Below are 26362 nucleotides of genomic sequence, written 5' to 3' on the forward strand. Positions count from 1 at the left end.
AGGGCTCATGGACAATCATCCAGCAGTGCTGATTGGTGCCAGTAAAACAAAAAAATATGCAAAGTAGATGTAGATGCAATGCAAAACAAACCCATCATATTTCTAATACCTTCATTAAAATACGTTTTTTTTCCTAAATGATAAGCCTGCGCCAAATTGAAATCAATTTTATTCTTAAGTTCAAGTCTTCTTTATTTGGCAGAGGTACTTTAATGTATCATGGTACAAAGGTAATGCAGCCTGGGGGAAAAGCAGCTATTCTTCACAAAAAAATAAAAAATAAAATCGATGAATAACATTAGGTAAAAATTAATTTATGATAAATGATTGAAAACCCTAGCCTAGAATTGTTTCTTATTCAAATGTCACCAGAAAATGACACCTCACCCGCAGAAATGAGTCCAGGGATCCATTCTCCATGTATTCAACCACAATCATTACAGGTCTGCCTGCGAACACAGCAAAGAAATTCATTAGGGAGATTAAAGGTGTATTACGAGTTGGTTATACATTTCCAGCTGTTACGGAAAGATTATCAGTATTACTTTAATGAAGTTCATATGTCTTGTGCTGCAGGCCAAAAAAATAATAATAATAAGTTGAAGTAAATTATTTGTGTAGATGGTGGAGAATGCGGGCGCTGAATATTACTCATCGAGTCCACTGCTGCTCCTTTTATTACCTGGCGCTCGGCGCAGGACTGTGCATAATGACTTGTGCCAGTGGTATTCATCGGCGCGACAATATGCATGTTTGTTAAGCGTTTTCAATCACAAAATAGAAAGCGTCAGAAAAGTCATTATGGCAAAACGCGGGTCCAGCAGTACATGTGCTCATGTTCTTAAACATCATTTCAAACAAGTATGAACTGTTCTATTAAAATGCAATCTCGGTGATTGATTGTCCTCTTATTAGAAAAGCGTTTATGTTTTCATTACTTTCTCCATTTTTATTCAGCGGATGTCACATATTTTAGCATTGAACTAACAATAAAGAAAACAAAAAGCTGTAGTGTCAAGAATGATTAGGCACAATGGGATACCTGAAGGTAGTGTTCCCCCGTGATTGAAGTTTGGACAACCCCTTAACCTCTAGAGGATCGGGCGATTTTCAGTTTTTGCGTTTTTGTTTTTCACGCCTTTTTTAATTTACATAGCCTTAGGAGGGCTTATTGTTTGGGGGACAAGTTGTACTTTCTCATGGCACCATTTACGAGGGCTCGGGCTCAATTTTTGCAGGGCAATCTGTTCTTTTCAGTGATACCATTTTGTGACTTTTTATCAAATTATTTGGGGGAGTTGAAGTGACAAAAAATGGTGAATTGTCGGTTTTCCATTACGCCATTTGCCGTATGGGACTAATATTGTTATATTTTAATAGTAAGGGCGTTTTCGCATGCGGGGACGGCCATGATGTGTATTTTTTTTCTATTGGTTAAGTATTTAGATTTTGGAGAAAGGGAGGTGATTTGAACGTTTATATTTTTTTTTTTACTTTTTTTTTTATTTTTAAAAACATTTTTAGACTTTTTTTTAACCTTTTTTTAAGTCATCCTGAGGGACTATAACTGGCAATCATTAGATTGCCCTTTGTGTTCATTGATGGCTATATATTTGAGGGGTGAAATGTATGCGATCAGCCTTGTAGCTGAAACAGCAGAAACCCTGCGGCTATGGAACCCACTGCTCGCGGGAGCAGACACCAACTTCAGTTGTACATATACGGTGGAGGTTGTGCAGTGGTTAAAGAGGACCTGTATTCCCCAAAGAAATGACAATTTCAGATAATCTTTAGCGATAACGCTGCATTGTGCATTTTCCCTGAAAATATGTGCAAAAAAGGAACAACTGGGTGTCACCATTCCCCTGTCAATGACACCCATCCTCTCTAGCACCCAGTGCTGATATTGTAAGACTGAGTAGGGAATAGTAACAACCGGTTGACAGTATATTCATAAATTACCAGAAGGAATAACCCAACACAGTGCACAGTTGTAAAAAAAAAAAACTTGGCAGAATTTGTATTTCATTTCAAGTATTTCCCCAAAAAATTGCATATTCAGGAGAGGAGACTTTAGAACTTCTGTCTCTAGATATATCTCCTGCTCAGAGTTGTGTCTCTGAACCATCCAGTCATCTGTGGACCTTACAGAATCCAGTAATGAAAGCGTTGGGCTTAGTTCCCCATAGCAGCCAATCTGATTCCAACTTTCATTTTTCACAGCTCCTTGGCAAATGAAAGGTGGAATCTGATTGGTTGCTATGGGCAACTAAGCCAGTTTTAATTTGCACCAGTTTTGATAAATCTCCCCCACTGTGTCAGTTGGAAAGTCAGAGTATCGTTCATATAACACAGCTAAGGGCCAGAAAGTAGACAAAAACTCACAAATACAGTCATCTTTAAGAAAATGACTCTCCTTACAATTTACAGTCTGTACTTTGCTAATGGGCCACAGAATAAATATTTTTGTGGGAGTGGTTCCTTAAAGCGGTTGTGCCATACATTACTTTTTAACTGTAAAGTGTATTGTCATCAAATACTCTAGCTCCCATTCCTCCTTGGATTGTTTTCACAAAGTTACCTCATTTGCAGTTTTCTCTTATCCCCCATGCTTGAACCCTACTTCCTGATTTGTCATGTGACTGCTGTCCTTTTGTGGAGTTCCGGTGGCGAACTGGGCTCTCCTTCAGGCTGCCAGGCGGAGGCTTCCACCTAGCAGTGAGCCCAGTGACGTCACCGACACTGATGGGCGGGCTTTAGCACTGCCCTAGCCTGTAAAACGGCTAGGGCAGCGCTAAAGCCCACCCATCAGAGCCAGTGACTTCACCGAACACACTGCTGGGTGGAAGCCTCCGCCCGGCAGTGTGTTATAGTCAATAAAAGAGCCCTTGCCCTGCGCGATCCTGCATCAGAGCATAAACTGCTCCGATGCTTGTGTCAGGGGTGCTGCCGGGGTGAAATTATGGGTATGTCTGGGTTCAGCTCTGAACCCGGACAACCCCTTTAAGTAAGACTGCTGTTTGATAAGCTCTCCAGAAATAAGCAGGGGCGTTACCCATTGTGACCAATCAGAATAAAAAGGCGGCCTTACTAGAGTAGATTCAAAGTTAAAAGTAGCACTCTATCTGGCTCCGATGGGCAACCTTTCCTATGTTTATCTGCACTCAATTTGATAAAGTCTATGGGGGAGATTTATCAAACTAGTGTAAAGTAGAACTGGCCTAGTTGCCCATAGCAACCAATCAGATTCCACCTTTCATTTTCCCAAGGAGCTGTGAAAAATGAAAGGTGAAATCTGATTGGTTGCTATGGGCAAGTAATTCAGTTCTACTTTACACCAGTTTGATAAATCTCCCCCTATAAATTCTAGTAGAAGAATTTGACAGTGCTAAAACATACATTATATAACATATTAAAATTGCATCAGTGACACATTAGATGGTAAAATCAGTGAACAATAAGTGAGAATCTATAAATCAAAAATAAATGTAAGGTGGCCTATCGATGTATTCGGTATCATGCTATACCCCGGGATGGGCCTTCACACAAACTGATGCGTTGTGTGCGAGTAAAAGTCAGAATGTTAAGTAGCAGAAAAGGGTAAAATAAAGTTTTTTGCTTCCGCCTGTCAGCCGTGACCTTGCGATTTTTGAGGCGTGCATCTGTACTCTAAATGCTGTGCAATGAGCCCCCGTGAAAAACGCTTACAATCTGGAAGTTCAGAGACCCTGGCTGTGAATGTAATCTGTGCGGCTTAGAACCACAGAGGCTTGTCAACAATCTTTAGGCCTGGCCTCGGGGTTACCAATTTAACAGACTGAAATGCCTGCAAACATTTTATCTGAAGTTTTAGAAGTCCGCGTTAAAACCCCGGAGCCGTTCTCCCAACAGAACAAGCAATTAATGGAGCCATATCTGCACAGGGTCGAGCCGGCTCGTGCTGACTGCCACCTTTCAGTAATTTGCAGCCATTTAGATGCTCTGGAGTTGAAAGAAATCTCTTGTAATCGCTATTACGGAGTAGGCGCTCAAATATAGGTCTGACTTAAATAACCACCCCCTTCCCCCGAATTCTCTCCAGCCCCTTTAGTCAGATCTGGTGGGACAGGTAATGTTTCCCCATCCCTTCTGCATCCATCTGACACAGGGGCCGCTATTCACTTATCCTATGTAAAGCCCATATCCCTTTCTAGAATTTCCATTAATTTATCATGTTCAAAACTCCATCCGTGAAACGCCACCTGAACGCAAGAATTACTGCAGAGGGCTAAGAAAAGCACAACGTAATCCCCATGTCTTTAACCGCATTTCGAAATGTAATACACACGACTTCAATCACTTTAGAAAGCGATTAAAATACGTCAGAAGATGTTAAAAATGTAAATGAAGGCTTTAACGAAGAAGAACAATTTAACACTTTCGGCACTGGAGCTTCCTGCACGTGGAATTCATGTTAGGGAGAGTTCTCATCACCGTTTCTTTTTCCGTTCTTCTGATCTGTCAGAAAAACTGAAAAAAACAAGCAAACAGGATCCTGTAAACGCAAACAGATTTTGTGCATCAGTTATGCACATTTGGGATCCGTTTCGGCCATTTCTGTCTGAGATCAGTTTTTTTCTTGCATTCAGTACTTTCTTTCCATCAAAAAAATAGGATCTCAGATGGAAATGGCTAAAACAGATGCCAAATGTGCATAACTGATGCACAAAATCATTTTTTATTTTTATTTTCTTACAGGATCCTGTTTTTTTTTCAGTTCTTCTGACGGATCAGGAGAACAGAAAATGAAAAAGATGTTCCCTTAGCGGCACTGGGCATTTTCTAAACGCTGGGACAGACTGGGACACCACTGGACCCGACACCCCTCCTGACATAATAATATGGCATAGCCATAAAACCTGCTTGTGTTTTTTCCATAGCGCATATGTTTTTATGGTGTTTTTTTTTTAGTGTTTATTTTTTTTTAGGTGTTTTTCTCCTACAGAAAATATTTAGGTTCTCCCAGGGTTTACTGCATTATGCAAAATTACTTCCTATTATACATTTGAGAAACAGCAATCATGTTACTGAAAATTCCTGCAAGTCAATGAATGGAAAGGTAAGTTGTTCCGCGATAATCAGGGAGAGGTAAAGCAATTTGTTTGCACTCAAGTTTTTTGCAGTCAATGGATTAATTGCATTTGGAAAATTGGACATTAACTATAATAACTGGAAAATAAAATTTGCCCTCAGGCAGCGCTGCCTAATCTGTCTCTGCAGCGGTACTTATTCCGCACAGTTGTGCCAACAAACTTGAGAAGTAATTTCTTTATTCTAAGAGTCCGGTACCAAAAAAATATAAAGCCATCATTTCATTAAAATATGGAATTAAAGTGGAATCCTAATGATTGATTTTACACGTTAAAACCTTAATTTTATCCTACTTTAAGGCTGGGGCAGCGCCCCTAGTAGTCATCGTTCCAGACGGATTGTGATATAGGAGCCATACAATACTATCAGCCTCAGTGATTAGGCCATAGTACCGTCTGTAGTGCATAATCATAGGACCAACTTAGAGCATACATAATAGTGCCAGATGTAGTGCCTTCGATTTTGTTTTACGCATTATCTAATATAAAATGTTGGCTTTCATTTAAGACATTTATTTCTGAGTTCCCTTTTCCACTGCTATAATTAGGCAGTTTTGCGTTGGTATTTGGATGGCAAAAAGATTTAGCCCCCTGAATCACCCATTTTTGTGGACTGTCAGGATGCGAGACGATAGTAACATTGCGGGTCATTTATTATCCCGAAATACACCTATATTAGGCGTATTTCAGGTGCAGATTACGGCACAATGGTTAGTTGCGCTGTAATCTGCGACTTTTCCCTGCTCTCGTCACGTCTAAAAAAGTGGTTTTGGCATGGACGGGGAATTGGATGGGCCGGCAGTCTGTTTTTGCCGTAGAAAATGGTCTTAATGTAAGACAGCTAGGAAGCTGGCTTAGATTTATACTGGCGTTGGATGCGCCGAAGTTATGTAGAGGCCGGCGCCTCCTCTTAACTATGGCAGATCCACTGCCAGCTATAGAGGTTATTAACACCAGCGTCTAAAACGTCCGGTCTTAATAAATTACCCCCATAGTTTGTAAGTCTGAAAAAAAGATATCCGTCCATCCAGTTCAGCCTGTTATCCTGCAAGTTGATCCAGAGGAAGGCAAAAAAAACTTAAGGTATAATCCAATTTTCATCATTTTAAGGGCAAAAAAATTCCTTCCTACTCCAATCAGGTGATCAGAATAACCCCCTGGATCAACGCCCCTTCTCCAGATAGAATTATATTTGGTTCTTTTGACAGCTCCCATGACATTTACCTGATCACTGAGCTACGTATGAATTTTAATGGTGTGTCAAATCCTCAAGGCCTGCCATTTTCAGCTGCTTTCAGAGATCCTCCCCTCATTTACATCGGTTGTCAGAACCGTAAGATGAAGGTGGACAGGCGACAAACAGAATATTTCCAACACTGCTGCCTGTACTCTGTCCGGGGTCCACAAGTCTGTAACTTCTCTCGCAACTCTGGTTCTCCGTTACAGCTGCGCCGGTACGAGGGCTCTGGTCCTGCCAAATCCACTTATCTGCACACAGGTACACACACTGGAGAAGTATTCCCTGCCCACTTCCTCTCCTGGCTGAATATCTTGCCCTGTCCATCCTGACAAGGAACCTTTGGCCCTCTGCTGGCTTCAGATGTTACAACAATGTTTCTTTGTGTTACAAAGCCAAGAACAAAGCTTGATTTCTCCCCACTGATTTCATGCTATTTCTTGCAGCTTTTGTTCTATCATATTCAGGGGCATAGCTATAGGGGGTACAGAGGTAGTAGTCGCTACCGAGCCCAGGAGCCTGAGGGGGCCCAAAGACCCTTGTGCTGCATAAGAAGCTGAACTCTTGCACCAGGGCCCATGATCCTTTAGCTACACCCCTGATCATATTATATATATCTACTGACTTTTATTATAGATATTTTTATTGGATAGGAAAGCCTTTCAGTAAACTATGATAATGTCACGATTTTATGTCCTTTTATAAAGTGTGATTTTGAAGCTTAGTCTAAGAAACATAAAGCAGTGGTTAAATCTTCCCAGTTCTGCATTTTGACCCATTCTGCAGCGCAGCCTGACAGACAGATTAAGAGACAGGACAAAACCTTGAAGCCTGTACCTGCTGATTACTTATGCTGACTAATGCCCTCTATAGAAAAATACAGTCCCACGGAGAGCTCGTGTCAGACGGCCGCTCAGATGCTGTATGTCTTCCTTGAGCTGGCTGCATTGTGCATGATCTGCCAGTGCATATAATAATTCATCATGCTGTATATCTAGTAGCGTGACACTGAGAAAAACACATCCTTTGTCAAGCATAAAACTTATTCTTCCAAGAAATACAATTTTTTCATAACAGGCTGGTATCACCTCTGAATCCTCCAGGTTTATATGCTCAAATCATTTTTTGTTGAAGTTAGGCTACTTTCACACTTGTGTTTTGTGCGGATCTGTCATGGACGGATCCGTTTAGATAATCCAACCGTCTGCATCCGTTCAGAACGGATCCGTTTGTATTATCTGTAACATAGCCAAGACGGATCCGTCTTGAACACCATTTAAAGTCAATGGAGGACGGATCCATTTTCTATTGTGCCAGATTGTGTCATAGAAAACGGATCCATCCCCATTGACTTACATTGTGTGCCAGATCGGATCCGTTTGGCTCAGTTTCGTCAGACGGACACCAAAGCGGAATGGAGATAGAACGGAGGCAAACTGATGCATTCTGAGCCGATCCTTTTCTATTCAGAATGCATTAGGGCAAAACTGATCCGTTTTGGACCGCTTGTGAGAGCCGTTAACGGCTCTCACAAACGAAAGCCAAAACGCCAGTGTGAAAGTTGACTTAGTTACACATCTTACAAACCTCGGCAAAATTGTTCACCTCCTTGGTATTTTTCCTGTTCTGTTACTTTCCGCCTTGGAATTAAAGTGTAACTGGCATTTCACAACCAAAAATGAAATTCATAACATATGTGATGCTAGAGGGAAGATATTCATGAAGCTGCATTTTCTGATGTCTGTATTCAGCCCTTAGCAACCATATTTCCCTGTGCCTGTATTTCAGCTTCTTCCTAAAATGGCCTTTCCTGCACTTCCTGTGGTGACGTTTGCCCTTTCTTGACGCCGTCCTGTATTCCCCTCACTTCCCATAAGCCCTTGCTCTCCTCACATGCACTAGCACACAATCCTCATATTTTTGCAGCCAGGTGTCCCCTATACTTTAGTAACACAGCCAAATACTCACCTAGTTCCTCCTAGCAAGCTCCAACACAGCTCTCCCCTCCAGCAGCGCGATGTACACGGTCAGATCGCGCTGCTGTGAAGGAATACAAGTGCAGCCCTGATTCCCTCCAGCAGCGCGATGTACACGGTCAGATGGCGCTGCTGTGAAGGAATACAAGTGCAGCCCTGATTCCCTCCAGCAGCGCGATGTACACGGTCAGATGGCGCTGCTGTGAAGGAATACAAGCGCAGCCCTGATTCCCTCCAGCAGAGCGATGTACACGGTCAGATTGCGCTGCTGTGAAGGAATACAAGCACAGCCCTGATTCCCTCCAGCAGCGCGATGTACACGGTCAGATCGCGCTGCTGTGAAGGAATACAAGCGCAGCCCTGATCCCCTCCAGCAGAGCGATGTACACGGTCAGATTGCGCTGCTGTGAAGGAATACAAGCACAGCCCTGATTCCCTCCAGCAGCGCGATGTACACGGTCAGATCGCGCTGCTGTGAAGGAATACAAGCACAGCCCTGATTCCCTCCAGCAGCGCGATGTACACGGTCAGATGGCGCTGCTGTGAAGGAATACAAGCACAGCCCTGATTCCCTCCAGCAGCGCGATGTACACGGTCAGATCGCGCTGCTGTGAAGGAATACAAGTGCAGCCCTGACTCCCTCCAGCAGCACGATGTACACGGTCAGATCGTGCTGCTGTGAAGGAATACAAGCGCAGCCCTGATTCCCTCCAGCAGCGCGATGTACACGGTCAGATCGCGCTGCTGTGAAGGAATACAAGCGCAGCCCTGATTCCCTCCAGCAGCGCGATGTACACGGTCAGATCGCGCTGCTGTGAAGGAATACAAGCGCAGCCCTGATTCCCTCCAGCAGCGCGATGTACACGGTCAGATCGCGCTGCTGTGAAGGAGTACAAGCACAGCCCTGATTCCCTCCAGCAGCGCGATGTACACGGTCAGATCGCGCTGCTGTGAAGGAATACAAGCACAGCCCTGATTCCCTCCAGCAGCGCGATGTACACGGTCAGATCGCGCTGCTGTGAAGGAATACAAGCGCAGCCCTGATTCCCTCCGGCAGCACGATGTACACGGTCAGATCGCGCTGCTGTGAAGGAATACAAGCACAGCCCTGATTCCCTCCAGCAGCGCGATGTACACGGTCAGATCGCGCTGCTGTGAAGGAATACAAGCGCAGCCCTGATTCCCTCCAGCAGCGCGATGTACACGGTCAGATTGCGCTGCTGTGAAGGAATACAAGTGCAGCCCTGATTCCCTCCAGCAGCGCGATGTACACGGTCAGATCGCGCTGCTGTGAAGGAATACAAGCGCAGCCCTGACTCCCTCCAGCAGCACGATGTACACGGTCAGATCGTGCTGCTGTGAAGGAATACAAGCGCAGCCCTGATCCCCTCCAGCAGCGCGATGTACACGGTCAGATCACGCTGCTGTGAAGGAATACAAGCGCAGCCCTGATCCCCTCCAGCAGCGTAATGTACACGGTCAGATCGTGCTGCTGTGAAGGAATACAAGCGCAGCCCTAATTCCCTCCAGCAGCACGATGCACACGGTCAGATCGCGCTGCTGTGAAGGAATACAAGCGCAGCCCTGACTCCCTCCAGCAGCGCGATGTACACGGGCAGATCGCGCTGCTGTGAAGGAATACAAGCGCAGCCCTGATTCCCTCCAGCAGCGCGATGTACACGGTCAGATCGCGCTGCTGTGAAGGAGTACAAGCGCAGCCCTGATCCCCTCCAGCAGCGCGATGTACACGGTCAGATCGCGCTGCTGTAAAGGAATACAAGTGCAGCCCTGATTCCCTCCAGCAGCGCGATGTACACGGTCAGATCGCGCTGCTGTGAAGGAATACAAGCGCAGCCCTGATTCCCTCCAGCAGCGCGATGTACACGGCCAGATGGCGCTGCTGTGAAGGAATACAAGCGCAGCCCTGATTCCCTCCAGCAGAGCGATGTACACGGTCAGATTGCGCTGCTGTGAAGGAATACAAGCGCAGCCCTGATTCCCTCCAGCAGTGCGATGTACACGGTCAGATGGCGCTGCTGTGAAGGAATACAAGCGCAGCCCTGATTCCCTCCAGCAGCGCGATGTACACGGTCAGATTGCGCTGCTGTGAAGGAATACAAGCGTAGCCCTGATTCCCTCCAGCAGCGCGATGTACACTGTCAGATCGCGCTGCTGTGAAGGAGTACAAGCGCAGCCCTGATTCCCTCCAGCAGCGCGATGTACACGGTCAGATTGCGCTGTTGTGAAGGAATACAAGCGCAGCCCTGATTCCCTCCAGCAGTGCGATGTACACGGTCAGATGGCGCTGCTGTGAAGGAATACAAGCGCAGCCCTGATTCCCTCCAGCAGCGCGATGTACAGTCAGATCGCGCTGCTGTGAAGGAATACAAGCGCAGCCCTGATTCCCTCCAGCAGCGCGATGTACACGGTCAGATGGCGCTGCTGTGAAGGAATACAAGCGCAGCCCTGACTGCCTCCAGCAGCGCGATGTACACGGTCAGATTGCGCTGCTGTGAAGGAATACAAGCGCAGCCCTGACTGCCTCCAGCAGTGCGATGTACACGGTCAGATGGCGCTGCTGTGAAGGAATACAAGCGCAGCCCTGACTGCCTCCAGCAGCGCGATGTACACGGTCAGATTGCGCTGCTGTGAAGGAATACAAGCGCAGCCCTGACTGCCTCCAGCAGCGCGATGTACACGGTCAGATCGCGCTGCTGTGAAGTAATACAAGCGCAGCCCTGATTCCCTCCAGCAGCGCGATGTACACGGTCAGATGGCGCTGCTGTGAAGGAATACAAGCGCAGCCCTGATTCCCTACAGCAGTGCGATGTACACTGTCAGATTGCGCTGCTGTGAAGTAATACAAGCGCAGCCCTTATTCCTTGCAGGCATGAACACTGTGAACGCGCATCCAGGGCTGAGCTCCTATTCCCAGAGCTGATCCGTCTCTTGTTTTGAAGATAGAGAAGACGGACTGCACATGGCAGCGCACTGAGGAGAGGGCTGCACAATGGTAAAGTGGCACACATTTCTGGGAGTTTCTATCATGTAAAACAGAAAATTATTAAATTTTAAAACACAAATGCACATATACTGTAGGGTACACTATACCATTACAGTATAAAAAATAAAACGGCAGTTACACTTTAAAATGGATTCTAATTTATATTTTATGTAAAGGACCTGACAATATAGTATGAACTGTTACAGTGGAATACAAAAAAAATACCTTGTTTCAAAAAACAAAACAAAAAAAAAATGAAAAGCTGTTTTTATGTTGCAAACTGCTACGTTGACTCGTGCCATAAATAACATAATAACTTTATTCAATGGGTCAGTCCGATTACAGGGATACTAAATATATATATATATATATATATATTTGTGGCCAAGGGGATGCCTGGAAACCCTAAAACGATAACACTAAGACTAACCTAACCTAACTGGACGTGTCTTAGATGACCTGACTGAATGGCTGATGATGTGCCCTTTGCCATTGCCGTGGGTAGGTCTATAAGGGGGCATACCCTGTGGAAATAGAAAGAGAAGGGGGGGCACCTGAGAACTCACACCCGTGGGTGAGGCCGTGCCTCGTGTATGAAATGCCTCCGCCCCTCCCAGAAATACAAGCTGACTCATCAGCCTTAACTACATATATATATATATACGCTAGTTTTCTTTAAGTTTTACTACTTTTGTACAATAAAAATCCTTTAAAAAAATTGAATCCCCGTATCCCAAGACCAAAAACATTTTCTGTTCCATTTTACAGAGCTGTGTAAGGGCTTGGTTTTTGTGTGATGACTTCTAGTTGGATGATATCAAGACACAATCAAGAAGGGCAATTCAGATAAGCTAGCTTCACTATGGTGGTATTCTAGCTCAATTTCTTTCGGCATACTGTAAGTTTTCTTTAAGTCCGGGATCATCAATCTCTGCTTAGAGTCTTAACATTATGCGTGTATTATGATATTATGTTCAATCTAGATGTGCAGCTTAAGTGTATTTATAAGAAAGGGCAATGTGTACTGAAATGCTATCAGACTCATTTATCATGCCCCCTTTAGAAAATTATATTATTGAAGTTCTGCAGAACACTGCAGTTCTATAAATTATTTAGCGTTCACTTCTACATCAGGAAAAGTAGTCGTTTCTTATGCCTAATTTGGTAAAGAAACATATTACTGTTTTCATATATTTTGAGCCAGCAGTACTGTTTCCAAATAATTACATCTCGTGAATGAATTTTAAAATGCTGATGTATCAAAAGATATAGTAGAAAGAATTTTACTTTCAGGGATACAGCACTACCTATACTTGATGAAGGCTGGGATAGGGCTAGAATCTAAAATCTCTGATGCTTGGGCGTCTGGCCACGGTTTAGAATTTTTGTAGAGGAGATGTTATCTTTAACCTTATTTAGTTTAAAGGGCATCTGTCAGTAGAATCAACTCTATTAAACCAGCCACAATAACTGGTAGGGTAGACCCTGCTGATTAAAAACATACACTATATGGACAAAATTATTGGGACATCTACACATTACACCTACAGGAGCTTCAATCAGGGGCGGACATACCGCCTGTGCAGCTGGTTCAGCTTCAAAGGGGCCCAGCACGGGAGGGGGAGCATCCCAGTGCCAGCAGAGGCGTTTATTTTTTTTATCTTATCATATTTTTCATTCCCTACCTCTGCCAACAGATTAACCTAGGCACCTTGGTGTGGAGGTCGGGAGGGGTGGAGTGTTTTTGGGGGGAGGGGGCCTGATTAGCACTTACTTACTGCGAATCTGCTGCCCGTTTGTGTCTACAGTCCATAGCTGAAGGACCTTCGATGACATCATAGTCATGTGATCTTTTCAGCATTGGAAGTGGAGGTAGGAGCTGTGATGAGGTCACTTTCATGTGAGCAGTGCAGAAAGAGGCAGCGCTCAGCAGTGGAGACCTGTGATGCCATGGAATGAATGTAAGTGTCAGAGAAATGCTGGGAGATGTGGTTCTCCTCATTATACTTCCTCCCTGATTAGTGTAAGGGAAATATGTTATTTAACTAAGACTGTATGTTAGAGGGGCTGAAGGGAGGGGAGGGGTGTTAGTTACATAGGACTGTATGTTATAGAAGACTATAAGAAAGATATGTTTTTTACATGGGACTTTATGTTATAGAAGATTGGAGGGAGATGACTGGTGTTATTTACATGGGACTGGATATTTTAGAAGACTGGAGGGTAAGAAGTGATGTTATTTATATGGGACTATGCGTTGGAGGGAGGTGAAGGAGGGGATTTAAGTTATTTACATGGGACTGTATGTTATAGAGAACGGTAAGGAGGATAAGTTATTTACATGGGACTGGAGGGAGAGGACTGGTGTTATTTACATGGGACTGCATGGCATAGAAGACTGGTGGGAGACTACTTGTGTTATTTACATGGGACTGCATGGTATAGAAGACTGGAGGGAGAGGACGGGCATTATAATGTGTGGGGGCACTACAGAGATGATTATAACTCTGGGGGGTATGGCAGGAGGTATTATAATTACAGGGGGCACTGCAGGGAACATTATAAATACTGTGGGCAGTGGTGGAGGGCATTACTACTACTGGGGGCTCTATAGAAGTGCCTCATAGATTATGAGAGGTGCCCTATAGGGAGGCCTTATTAGTACTGAGGGCACTGTAGGGAGCCTTATTACCACTGGGGATACTATTTGGGGGTAGCGGGCAAATGTGCTGCAGGATACCATTTGGAATCTGTATTCCTCCATGCCCAACTGTATCTCATCTTGTATCCAGACTAGGGGCACCTAACAGGGTCCTAGAGCCTCCTTTTTAATTGTACAGTTTTCCTCAATAATCATTACATTCACTCATAGAAAGTTTCATTCCATTCCAACAACTCCTTCTTGGTTCGTTATTTTTTTTTTTTTTTTTTATAACATTCCCTGCCTTTACCTACATTTTTTGGTTCTCAGAAAACCCATTTTCAGAGGAGTAACTTTAACCCCTTGGGTTGCATAATGATTACCAATGACCCTTGCCTACCCTGTGCCGATACTGGTGTTATCTATTGTACCAGAGAGATCCATGGGCCTGGGTGCTACAACTACCTCTGCACCCTCTTTAGCTAGACCCTAGATTTGCATTCTTAAAACCAGATTGCTTGGTAAGAGAAGACCTATATTGTTAGGTTAATATAATGGCTGTTAGCAGGAAGCAACCAACATGCAATTATCCTCCCAAATAATTTATAAAACGGAAATATTTAAGAAATTAAAGACGGACCAAGTTCAATCCACTAAACACAACATGTAATTTAATTTTCATAATTTCAAGCGTATGTAAATATGAAATCTGTAGTCCATTAACCTCGCCACTACATCATGTTTTCATCAAAGAATGAATCTCTAAAAATCACCACATAATATATGGAAATTAGGATGAGTCTCACAATTAATTAAATGTAATTAACTTTGTTTTGCTGAAATTTCCATTTCAGTTATCAATGTGAGGGAAAAGAATTGGAAAATGACCAGAGCTGAACGTGGCAGACGAGATGTCTGTATAAGGCTATGGAGGTGGGAGACGTACTGTAATTTGTAAGTAAATGTTAAGCCAAATGGGAAACATTGTTCATACAAATGAGTCTATGGTTCTCTTATTATGCACACCACTGCACAGCAAGCTACGCCATAATGAATTACGTACACATAAAAATCAACAATCACCTTTTATTATTATAAGAGCATTGGAGGGATGTGGCTTTTGTTCTACATCTGTGTGATCACAACTACTGTTCAATAAAGAATTTGGATCCGCTGTGCCTGCTAAACAGATGTGACTTGAGGTTACTCATAAGGGCGTTATTCTGGCAACCCCCTGGTCTTCACCCTTTATTCCCTAAACAGGGATCTCAACTCCACTGCAGGGGAACCACCAGGTCACTACCTCTTGGAGTAGTCTCTGTATGGAATACTGCTGACCCATTGTCGTCAGGAGACACTGGTGTGAATCACTTAGGGATGAGGAAAAAAATTTAGTCAAGGACAAGTTGAGGTCATGGTAGGCATAGTTCTTGCAATCCAATATTCAGTCCAAGGGTGAGGGCAGGCAGATCAGGGTCAGTATGAGGAACATGCAGAGATCAGGGTCAGGCGGCAAAAGGGCCAAATCCAGAGACAGTCAGAAGCCTGTACACAGATAGGCAAAACAGCAGTGGCGCACCTTAGCAGGAAACTAGACTAATATACACTTAGGTAGCCAGACATCGGCTGAAGAAGATTGAGGTGTCCTTTAAGAGTCAGAGGAGGTTTGTGCATGCACCCTACAGGTAGAGCGGGCATGGCAGGCAAAGAGAAGGCCCCAGCATGGAGTCCACTGAGCTGCACTGCTTTTGCGGCTGAGTCCACTGGGACGAAGCAGGGGGACACTTACAGGCACTTACTGCCAAAGAAAGATTACAGGAAGGAAGGTGAGCTCTTTTATGGACATGCCTGCCGAGAGTAGAGAGGCAGTGGTGGGAACTGATTGCCAGTTGAACAACTACAATTAGGCTAAAAGACCTTTTCAATTTTAAGGGCACTCCAGTAACAGTGAACTGGATAAGGCAGGAAACCTTTGGTAACTGTTATATACTTGGTGAAATGCCTGTTGACAAACTGCAAGCACGGGTATGTTCACAGCTATGTAGAAGGGTTTGTTCAGGGCTTATGTTGCCGATTCTGTTTAAAATGCTGGAGAAAAAAGTTCTGGATGCAGGAGTTATTTTTTGCTTACATTCTGGACCTTCAAATGGAACCCGAACAGAAGCCAGTTTGGTCAGTTGGTTCTGTTCAGGCACTGTTTGGGTCAGCATTGTGCCGAATCTGGTACTTCTGTTAGTTTTGTTGTTCTGCTCCTAGAATAGCACAAAACAACAAACATAAACAGTGGTGATCTGAACGCTGGCTTACATTGACAAGTGATTCAAATTCACTTGAATGCAGTATCAAGCATAGCTGCTCATATGGACAAGATGGACCCAGTGGTGATATGACATAGAAAGCCTATGCTAACAATTGACTACCATTGGTAAAATCCCAGAAAACCCCCTCATGTAGCTGCTTAGTATGTGTTCATCTTCTTCATGCCTTTTCTTTTTCAATTTCGGCTCTCCTGACCCGTTTTCATCATTCAAACCATTCCCTTTGGTTTGTTTCCCTCCTGTATGATGCACTTCCTGTTCCTGTATCCAACCAAACCCATGATGCACTTCTCCTTTCTCTGCCACAGCTTCAGCACCGCCCCTAACAACACCCAGCTAGTTTATGGATCCTGCCACCCAGCTAGTTACATACACACTCCCCTATCACTGCCCCACCCATGGACATAACATCACAGGAAATAAGAAAGATCTGCATGGACATGGTCATGTGACCACAGCCCAGAACCAGAGACAGGAGCAATAAAAGTTTACACCCCTGTTTATCTTTCACTTCTTCTAAAATAACAGCTCTCAGGCTGAAATGGCTAAAACAGATGCAGAATGTGTATAACTGAGCATAACAAATGCTTAAAATAAAGATCCACAATGTAAATATCAATTATGAATAGGCGATGTATCATGTTAAATTAAAAGAGGCACAAACAGCACCACCCTTGGGTCTGGTATTGCAGGTCCTTTAAAGGGGTTATGCCATGAATAATGTAGCTCACATAGATCCAGAGATATCGCCATTCATTGCTCTGCTAGATTTATATGAAGCGGACAGCTCAAGGGGAGTGTCCTTTCTGCTGAAGCTCAGAGGGCGTGTCCATGTTCTCCCTATCACAGCTCAGAAGACAGTTGAGGGATGAAACAGAGCATGTGCGGCCTTCTCAGTGAGCAGGACAAAGAAATAAAAAAAGCAAACAACAGGTGGCGGTATACAGATACATTTTATCGAATAACTCACTGGTTATGCTAAATGTATTATATGCAATTACAAAAGCATTCAGATCCAGGTGCTGTCTTGAAACCTGTAGAATATTTTTCGTGCGACAACCCCTTTAACTGATGCCATGTAAGAGCACACACAATATTGGTGAAAATATTGTAGTGCTTATTGACTTGCTAGGCCAGGAGGCTCTTTCTGAAATAATTATGATGCCATCGATATTACAATTCATAATAGATTATACAAGTACAAGCATCACAGAAGCAGTGAACGGGCAAACAAGCAGAAAATAACGACTGTGCCTCTCGCTCCAGCTGCTGTATACAGGAGATGTAATCAGGCTGCGGAGCTGCAATAGATAATGCGGGACAGACTAACAAGTTGCTGGTCCCTGAACTGTCTAATCCTTTTACATGAAGCCTGATCAATCAGCAGAGCCCAGAGCGACGTCTTCTCACTGTTTACTAACACCTCTCTCCTGACTGTCTGCAGAAAGTGAAGATGTTATCTCGGGCAGGCAGCGCCATCACTCCGCACCCTTCTGTCAGGTATACAGTAAAGCGCACTTTGCAACAACTCAGCAATATGGTGATAATTCCTTTGAAAAAAGAGCATTTTTGCCAAGCTGTGCAATCAATTTATTGAAACAGCACAATCCTTCAGCAACTTTTTACCAAAGCTTGGAGAAGTTTCTTGATTTTCTGTCTGTTTACTAATAACTACTGTAATTAGGCTACTTTCACACTTGCGGCAGAGAGATCAGGCAAGCAGTTCCTTCGCCGGAACTGCCTGCCGGATCAGGCAAAATGTATGCTAACTGATGGCATTAGTAAGACTGATCAGGATCCTGATCAGTCTTAAAAATGCCTGATCAGTCGAAAAAATGCATTGAAGTGCCGGATCTGTCGTTCCGGTGTCATCCGGCAAAACGGATCCGGCATTTATTTTTTTCACCTTTTTTTCAGTCTGCGCATGCGCATAACGGAACAACGGATCCGGCACTAATACATCCCTATGGGAAAAAATGCCGGATCCGGCGTTCAGTTCTTTTCACCGCATGCTGCGGTTTTCTCTTTTGCCTGATCAGTCAAAACGACTGAACTGAAGACATCCTGATGCAAACTGAACGGATTTCTCTCCATTTAGAATGCATGGGGATATGCCTGATCAGTTCTTTTCCGGTATAGAGCCCCTGTGACAGAACTCTATGCTGGAAAAGAAAAACGCAAGTGTGAAAGTACCCTTAAATGCCTTAAAGCTTAAAGGGGTTGTCCGGGATTGGGGACATTACTCTAATAGTACAAGTGTGGCATACACAATACATACAAGCAGGTAGTACCTTTGGCACAGATTTCTGCAGCCCCGTTTTCATCTTTGAAATTCATGGCCGGAAGTTACTGTTTTCTTCTCCTCAGTGACGTACCGGGTCCCTTGCAGGCAAGCAAAGCTTCCTCTTCCGCTGCTCAGGGAGCCCGGTGACGTCACTGGCAGCAAATGAATCGAGGTGAATATTGATGAGGGGCGGAGTTACAGCGGCTGGACGACATCCCGCTAAGCCCCGCCACTTAACCACCAGCTCAGTCCCGCCCCTTGACAACCCGCTCAGCCCCGCCCCTCCAGTCCGGTGAGCTTCAGAATGAATTGAGGTGAATATTGATGAGGGGGCGGAGTTACAGCGGAGCAGAGAGACAGCTGTAACCACCTGATGCCAGCCGGAAGTCAGGTAAAGATAAACAGATATATAAACAATGAGTGGGGGACCGTTGGAGCCACATAGAAGTGTCAAAAATAGCTGAAAATGTATGGAGGCCTTTACTTAGATGTACATTGTGAGTAAACGTGTTTTTTTTTAAAAACATTTGGTCCCGGACAACCCCTTTAAGTCTATGAACAGTGTCCTGGTACATTAGTGAGAATCGGCAAATATTTTTTGAGCCAAAAGTTTCCATTGTGGTTGCAAAACATTTTTTTTTAAAGGAGTAGCAAATGGATGACAAATAGGGAGATTCCCTGGTTAGGACACCCTTGGTAGCAGGACGAGCATCTCTGGAGGACATGGTGCAATCATGCATTCAATGGGTGCAATACTACATTCCTAGGGCAGCACTGGACAAATATGAACATGCTGGGAGCCTCCCCCAGTGATAATAAATGATCATCAGGGGTTCCTGCACATGGACTCTCAGCGATCAGCACTCCATTAGGAAACCAGCAACATTGGACAGCCTGTCTTTATGAAACCAGAGTGGTAGTGTCACATTCGGGTGTGGGAGGGAAACACCACAACGAACATAGGAGGGAAAGGGGTGAGGGAATAAGGCCTGAGAACTAGGGAAAGGAGATGGACACCTCCTAGTAAAACCCTAATCAAAGTCCTGACTAACTACCAGTATGAACCGACCCCAGAGGTAGGTGAGTTCATACACAGGAATACCTAATGTCCTAACTCACCCTATAGGACCCTGGTACTAATGATGTCAGGACTGGGACAACCTGTTCCTCCAAAAGGAAGGATGAACAGAAGTCTCCCTCAGGCCTTAATACAAATGACAGGGAAATGCAACACACAAAATAACCCAAACAAAAAACAAAAGGGAAAGAAAAAACTTGACTTCAAGTGGCTATGGCAGCACCAGGAACTCAGCTGAGATCCACACACCAGCTATCCAGAGCTCCAACAGAAGCTATAAACCGCATAACATAGTGGGAGAAACAACAATATAATAAATTAGAGAGGGTTAAATGACCCTAATAGCCACACCTGGGGATAGAAGGTGGGGTAAGCACCAGAAACAACACAGACGTCATTTGTTCCAAACAGAAAACATGTCAGATCAAACCACGTGTTGCCAGTCTCACCGATCTCCTGCCATCTGTCGCTTGAACGTCCGTGACAGGTAGGTACTAGGTAGGCTTTCCTTCACTAGATAAAAAGAATCATTTTGCATATTAAGCCCTGTACTTAAATGCTCTGACCCAGAATGGGTGGCTTATTGGTGTCTCCCTTGGCACATCCATGTACATGCCCTGCGAGCCCTCAACTTTTTGCTGCATCCTAAATAGAATAAACTATCTAGCCAAAGGTGAACCTCTAGTTGTACAATAAGCACACTGCGTATACAGTAAAATCCATATCTCACTTCCAGTATTGCAATTGCACTTTAATGCCAAACACAGCTACTAAATGGTTTGACAAAAGGGAGGGGGCTCTCCCTGTCACCCCAGTGGTATTCTGAGATTTTGATACTGATGACCTATCCTCGGGATCCCTGCTGATCAGCTATTTGAGAAGGCCCCGGAACTCCTGTGAGCGATGCTGCCTTCTCGCAGCTTACCAAGTACAGCGCCATATAGCGTCTGTGCTTGGTATCACGCTCAGCCCCACTGAGTTCATTGGTATCAAAAATTCAGAAAACCCTTTTAATGTATTTCTGATGTGTACTTGGAGCTATTGCAGAACAGCTGATCCACAGATGTGCAGGGTGTCAGACCCCATTGGGCATACCACACGTTTTTTCACATGATGCTTTCAAATCAAAAAGATCGTTTTCACAAAAACGTATACATTTTTGTTAAAAACGTAATAAAACATAAGCACATCTGTCAAACGTATATGTTATAAAAAAATATAAATAACAAGAAAATTGCATACGTTTGTATACATTTTTTACTGTATGTGTAAAAGTATTCGCTTGACGTACAGCAAAACTGAGATATGAACAGCCCCTTATTGCTCATATACACGACCGTATGAATGGGTCCGCAACTGTTCCGCAATTTTGGGGCCGCAAAAGACACCATGTGCTGTCCGCATCTGTTGCTCCGTTCTGTGGACCCACACCACAAAAAAATAATAGAACATGCCCTATTCTTGTTCGTTTTTTTCGGACAAGAATAGGCATTTCTATAATGGGCTGCCCGTTCCGTTCCGCAAATTGCAGAATACACACGGGCGGCGGACCGCAAAACACACAACTCACAGAGCATTGCCAAGACTAAATACAATGGTGTTTACTTCTCAGCTGAGAGCAGGACTAGCTATGTCCTGGTCTGGTGCCAATGAATGCGAACAAGAGTGTTCTCATTCACTGACGGCAAGCAGAAATGGTAGTCTATACATAATTATAATAGTTTACAGGAAGGATCAGTGAATAAAGCCTCACTACATGCAACAGTCCCAAAAGATAAGCACTTATCCTTGATACACAGGATAGGACAGGACAGAGGATAAGATTTTACTGGAGCGGTCTGGTGGTCACTGCCGCTCCATTCATGTCTGTGGGACTGCAAGAGATCGCCAAGCACTGTACTCAGCTATCTCTGGCGTCCCAGAGTTGACTTGAGCTGCAGCAGACATGCGCAACTGCCTGCTCCATTTGAATGGGGGAATACAAGGCCCCTGGTCTTGCGCTGGATGGGGTCCCCCGCTGATCAGATGGTTATCCTGTATCCAAGGGGATAAGTGTTTATTGTGGGAGAACCCCTTTAACATCAGAGACTGAGTTGTAACGCACAGGAGTAGTGTAGCATTTCCTTGTGAAGTATAGAGCACCTTCATGGAAATACTGTTTTGGTACTCTTGCTAACTAATATAGTGTTGTGAGGTACTGCTATCCTCACAACCCATAGGAATGGAATGGGAGATGACAGGCCATGATTGTAATGTAGTATCTGTTCTGACTGTGCAGGTTGAAACAGAGAATTAGGCGAATCGAATGCAGATTGGAGCAAACGTCACAAGATTAGAATCAAACAGTCTCTGCAGAAAATATTTAATTCTAAGTCTAACGTACTGTAAGGTATTACAAAAGTTCAGGAGTGCCATAATAAAAACTACAATGACCACATGAAATTTCATTCTTTGCATCATATAACACATCATATTGCTGGTCATTATAGACGATAAGTACATCATTACAAGGATGACTAAACCTTAAATGCAAGTTATTTTCTATATAAAGCGAACTTGGAAAATCTAAAATATATATCCATATGGTATATACAGAATCAAGAACATATTGTAACACCCCAGAGTTGTGTTACTACACGCCTCTACCCTGCTACTATCTCCTAAGAGCCTGTATAATGTCACCTGATGTAATTTATATTATGTCTTCACAAATGTGCATGTAAAACCATGTTAAATATAATTGCTCCTTGTCATTTTCCAGATTCACCAGTAGGTGGCAGCAATGCATTGGCCAGGTACAAGTCCTAGTTTAGTATATCTAGGCTGGAATTGATTATTCCAGCTTAGTTCCCCCTCTGTGGAGGTGTGGACTGTTCCCACATCCTGCAGCATGGGTGGAGAAGGAAGTTAGAGTCAGTGTAGCCCAACCCCTGCTAGGGGTAGGGTGTGTGTGTAAGGAGTTCCCCTGTATAGGGAAGACAGCAAGGATCTTGTCTCGGCTGAGACCTGATCACACACATACCCAGCCTGAGTAACTTCAGCCTCAGCTGGATGAAAGAAGCAGACAACCTCCAGAGTTCCAGGAAGAAATCATCCCCTAAGAAACCATCTCTGAGTTAAGTCCAGAGACCTAGGGGAAGCCATATCCTCCTCAGATAGTCTGTTCCCACAAAGCAGAAGTTACAAAAAAGTGCAGAAGATTAATTCCTGCCACAATTACAGAGCTACCAAGCAGATGACTTATCCTGCAAGTTCACATTTAAAGAGCAGAAACATTGATTTCCTGCCAATCATTGCTAAAACCTGCTAGGACCAGAGATCAAAGCCTTGGATACAAGTTATCTTCAGTAAAGAAACGTTTGAACTTTATCTAAAGGTCTGGACATCATTTCTGCTGCAAAATTCCTCTATTACTCCTACTATCACTAGACTAAAATTTATTGCAAATGAGCCAAGAGTCCAGCCGTACCCAGGTAGAAGACACTGTTGACACCATTATCACCACCCTGTAGAGACATTATAGACCATTACACTACTCTGGCATTCCTAATCTGGGACGTGCGTTATAACACCTTGGAAGGGCCCTGGGATAGTACCCTGCGCACTCTGCAATTGGCGTCACAAACAAATACAGACTATTATCCACCCGTAACCTGGCCTACTGCATAAGTGGCGTCAGCGTATCCATTCCTGGTCACTGCAATATTACATGCTCTAATTAGATCTGGAGATTTTTGAATATGGCCTGGCCTGAAAGATGACTTACGTACACCTTACTGCACCCAGTGCAGTGATACTAGTTATGGGCCTGCAGTAAACAGTGAGAAGGCCGCGGCACTTCTGGAGTATTTCCTTGCTTCGATGCTCCCCTTTGTCATGCTGCATTGCACTGCGCTAGCCTTTGTGTGTTTGAGCTGGTGATGCACTGAGCTTCACATCACTATGCTAGTCGGAGACTTCCTTCCTCCAAAACAGACTAGCGCAGTGCTATAGACTACCCATTTATGCTGGTGATGTCACCAGGTTCACTGCTAGGTGGAAGTCTATGCCTAGCATAGTGATGTGAAGCCAGGTACGTCACCGGCTCAAAACAAACACAGGTTTGCAAATGCTCCGATACTCCTCTAATATATATAGTAAAAGAATAAAAAAAGCTTATATCTGTGTTCAGCCCTGAACCTGGAGAACCCATTAACACACAGCGAGAAACCATAATAAAGCACAAGTGCCATACAACATCATTTTCACAGAAAGCATTTAATGATGCATTATAAACTATCTTAAAAAATGACCCAAAAAATAAATATTGCTAAAAATCATACCCAAAAAACATCAAACTAAATAGATAGTTTTTTAAATTTTATTTTTGCCTGATGCAATAAACACAACCATTGTTGTAGTAATGTGCAAATGACATTCAGTTTGTTAAATCACAGTCCTAAAGTTGCTTGATTATTGTTTTTATTGTAATATTTTTAAACAGACTTTGAACCCATGGATAGAAAATCAGATGTGTTATCGAAATACGATGAATTAAAAAAGGAACTGAAAGTAGGTAAAGGTATGTACTGCTTTTGTTATGTAGGGAGACCTCTAACAAGGTTCAATAGCTGGCAAACTGTGCAGGAACGTTGTCTTTAAGAGTTGTACAAATTGACAGTTCATTTACACGTACAGATGATTCTGCAGATTATTTAGAAGTCCGCTCCTGCCCCATTCACTATAATGGGGACGAGCCGGAGATCCAGCCACAGCACGGCAAACATGCTGTGGGATGCGACTAAGAAAATTTCAGGAAAGACCAACTAGAGCAGCGGAACTTTATTTGGGGTTAATCAGAGGCACTTTAAATGGTGGCAGGTGTATGCTGACTCCTATTTTGAATGGGATTGCTTAAAGGGAACCTGTCACCGAGATTTGGGGTATAGAGCTGAGGACATGGGTTACTAGATCACTGCTAGCACATCCGCAATACCCAGTCCCCATAGCTCTGTGTGCTTTTATTGTGTAAAAAATAGATTTGATACATATGCAAATTAACATGAGATGACTCCTGTCCCTGACTCATCTCACATACAGGACTCATCTCAGAGTAATTTGCATATGTATCAAATCGTTTTTTATACACAATAAAAGCACACAGAGCTATGGGGACTGGATAATGCGGATGTGCTAGCGGCCATCTAGCACCCCATGTCCTCAGCTCTATACACAAAATCCTGGTGACAGGTTTCCCTTTAATTCTGAAAACAGCTACATCCCCAGTTATAAGAGGGTGTGCACACTTATGCAACCACATTATTTTATTTTTTTGTTTGTTTTCTTCCCTCCACCTAAAAGATTTCAGTTTGTTTTTCAATTAGGTTGTACAGTTTATAGGTCACATTAAAGGTGGAAAAAGTTCTGAAATGATTTATCTTTGTCTCATTTTTCTATATCACAGAAACCTGACATTTTAATGGGGTTGTGTAGACTTTTTATATCCACTGTATATCAGATTATTGAAGAAAAAGGTTTACATAAACGCTTGTTGCGCTTGTTGCGAATAATTGGCCTGTGTAAAAGGGGGCTGGGAATCGCCTGGTGAATGAGCAAACGCTTGTTCATCAGGTGACTGTCCTTCTGTCCAACACCAAAAATCACAGTTCATGTGCAGAAGATCATCCTGTTTAAACAACGCTCGGCTGTGCAGGAATAATGAATTTCTATATGGACAACCAATTCCAGTATTGATTGGTTGTCCCCTGTAACGTTCCGAAGGACAGGCAGACCGCAACAGCGTCTGATAAACATGATGAGACAGATAACATACCAGGAAACGTACTGAATACTTTATTACACATGTAATAAACGAACATGACAGTAATCACTGGACAAGTGGGCAAGAGTACTGTGTTCAAAAGCACCACTGGACCAAGTGCGCCGTTTTGGCTTGGGGCCATACCCAGAGAGTGGACACGGCCCTGTTCTTTGTGAGATTGTGGAAAAACTCTGCCTGTGTAATGTTGTCAGGAAGCAGGGGGTGTTACCCCTACTCGGGGACCACGGGCACGGTGCAGAGCACGGGTTCCCCTTTGGCTCGGTAGAACACCTGGTGCCCAAAGGTGCGGGTGCGCGGCGTGTGCGCAGTACGCAGGCTGCTCGCACATTTCCGGGTGCATAGCGTTCCTGCATTATCCAGCTGTCAGGTGTGAGCCTTGCTGAGGGAGATTCCCAGTACACACCTTCCACCTTCCTCGCCTGCCATTGGTTCCTGGGGAGGGTGGTTCCTACCTTCCCTGGCTATAAAGACCTGGCCTGAGCTCTGGCTCATTGCTGAGTTATTCCACCTCATGGTGAACACCTAGCCTCCCTGCAGATCCTCCTATTGCCTGTTGTTTCTTTGTATCCTTCCCGGCTACTAACCCCTGGACTGTCTTCCGCCTTGAACCTTCGCTGCCTGCCTCAACCCGGATTGGACATTGACTACCCCTCTTGGATTATCCCTAAACTTGTACCGCGTTCTGGGCTGTCAGCTGCTTACTGCCAGTGGGTTCCTCATCCCACTACTGGCTCCCTGGGAGGTTTGACAGAATAACTCAGCCTTCACCATGGAACCCGCAAAAGCAATGGATCCCATGACGGCCATGACCCGGCAACTTAACCTCATGACGCAGGCCTTCCAGGAGATGCAAGCCAGTCATGAGCACCTGCTG

The 26362-nt window shown here is 44.1% G+C and overlaps 1 protein-coding gene across 1 annotated transcript in view; it reads right to left on the bottom strand.

Annotated features, from left to right (window-relative positions):
• EPHA6 (EPH receptor A6) overlaps window positions 1–26362 on the bottom strand; it is a 983829-nt gene that overhangs the window by 107635 nt on the left and 849832 nt on the right. The window contains exon 12 of the mRNA XM_044284497.1: window positions 388–449. Within this exon, the coding sequence (XP_044140432.1) occupies window positions 388–449 (62 nt within the window). The remainder of the gene's footprint in view (window positions 1–387; window positions 450–26362) is intronic.

The sequence above is a fragment of the Bufo gargarizans genome, chromosome 3 (genome assembly GCF_014858855.1).
Source record: "Bufo gargarizans isolate SCDJY-AF-19 chromosome 3, ASM1485885v1, whole genome shotgun sequence".
Classification (NCBI taxonomy): domain Eukaryota; kingdom Metazoa; phylum Chordata; class Amphibia; order Anura; family Bufonidae; genus Bufo; species Bufo gargarizans.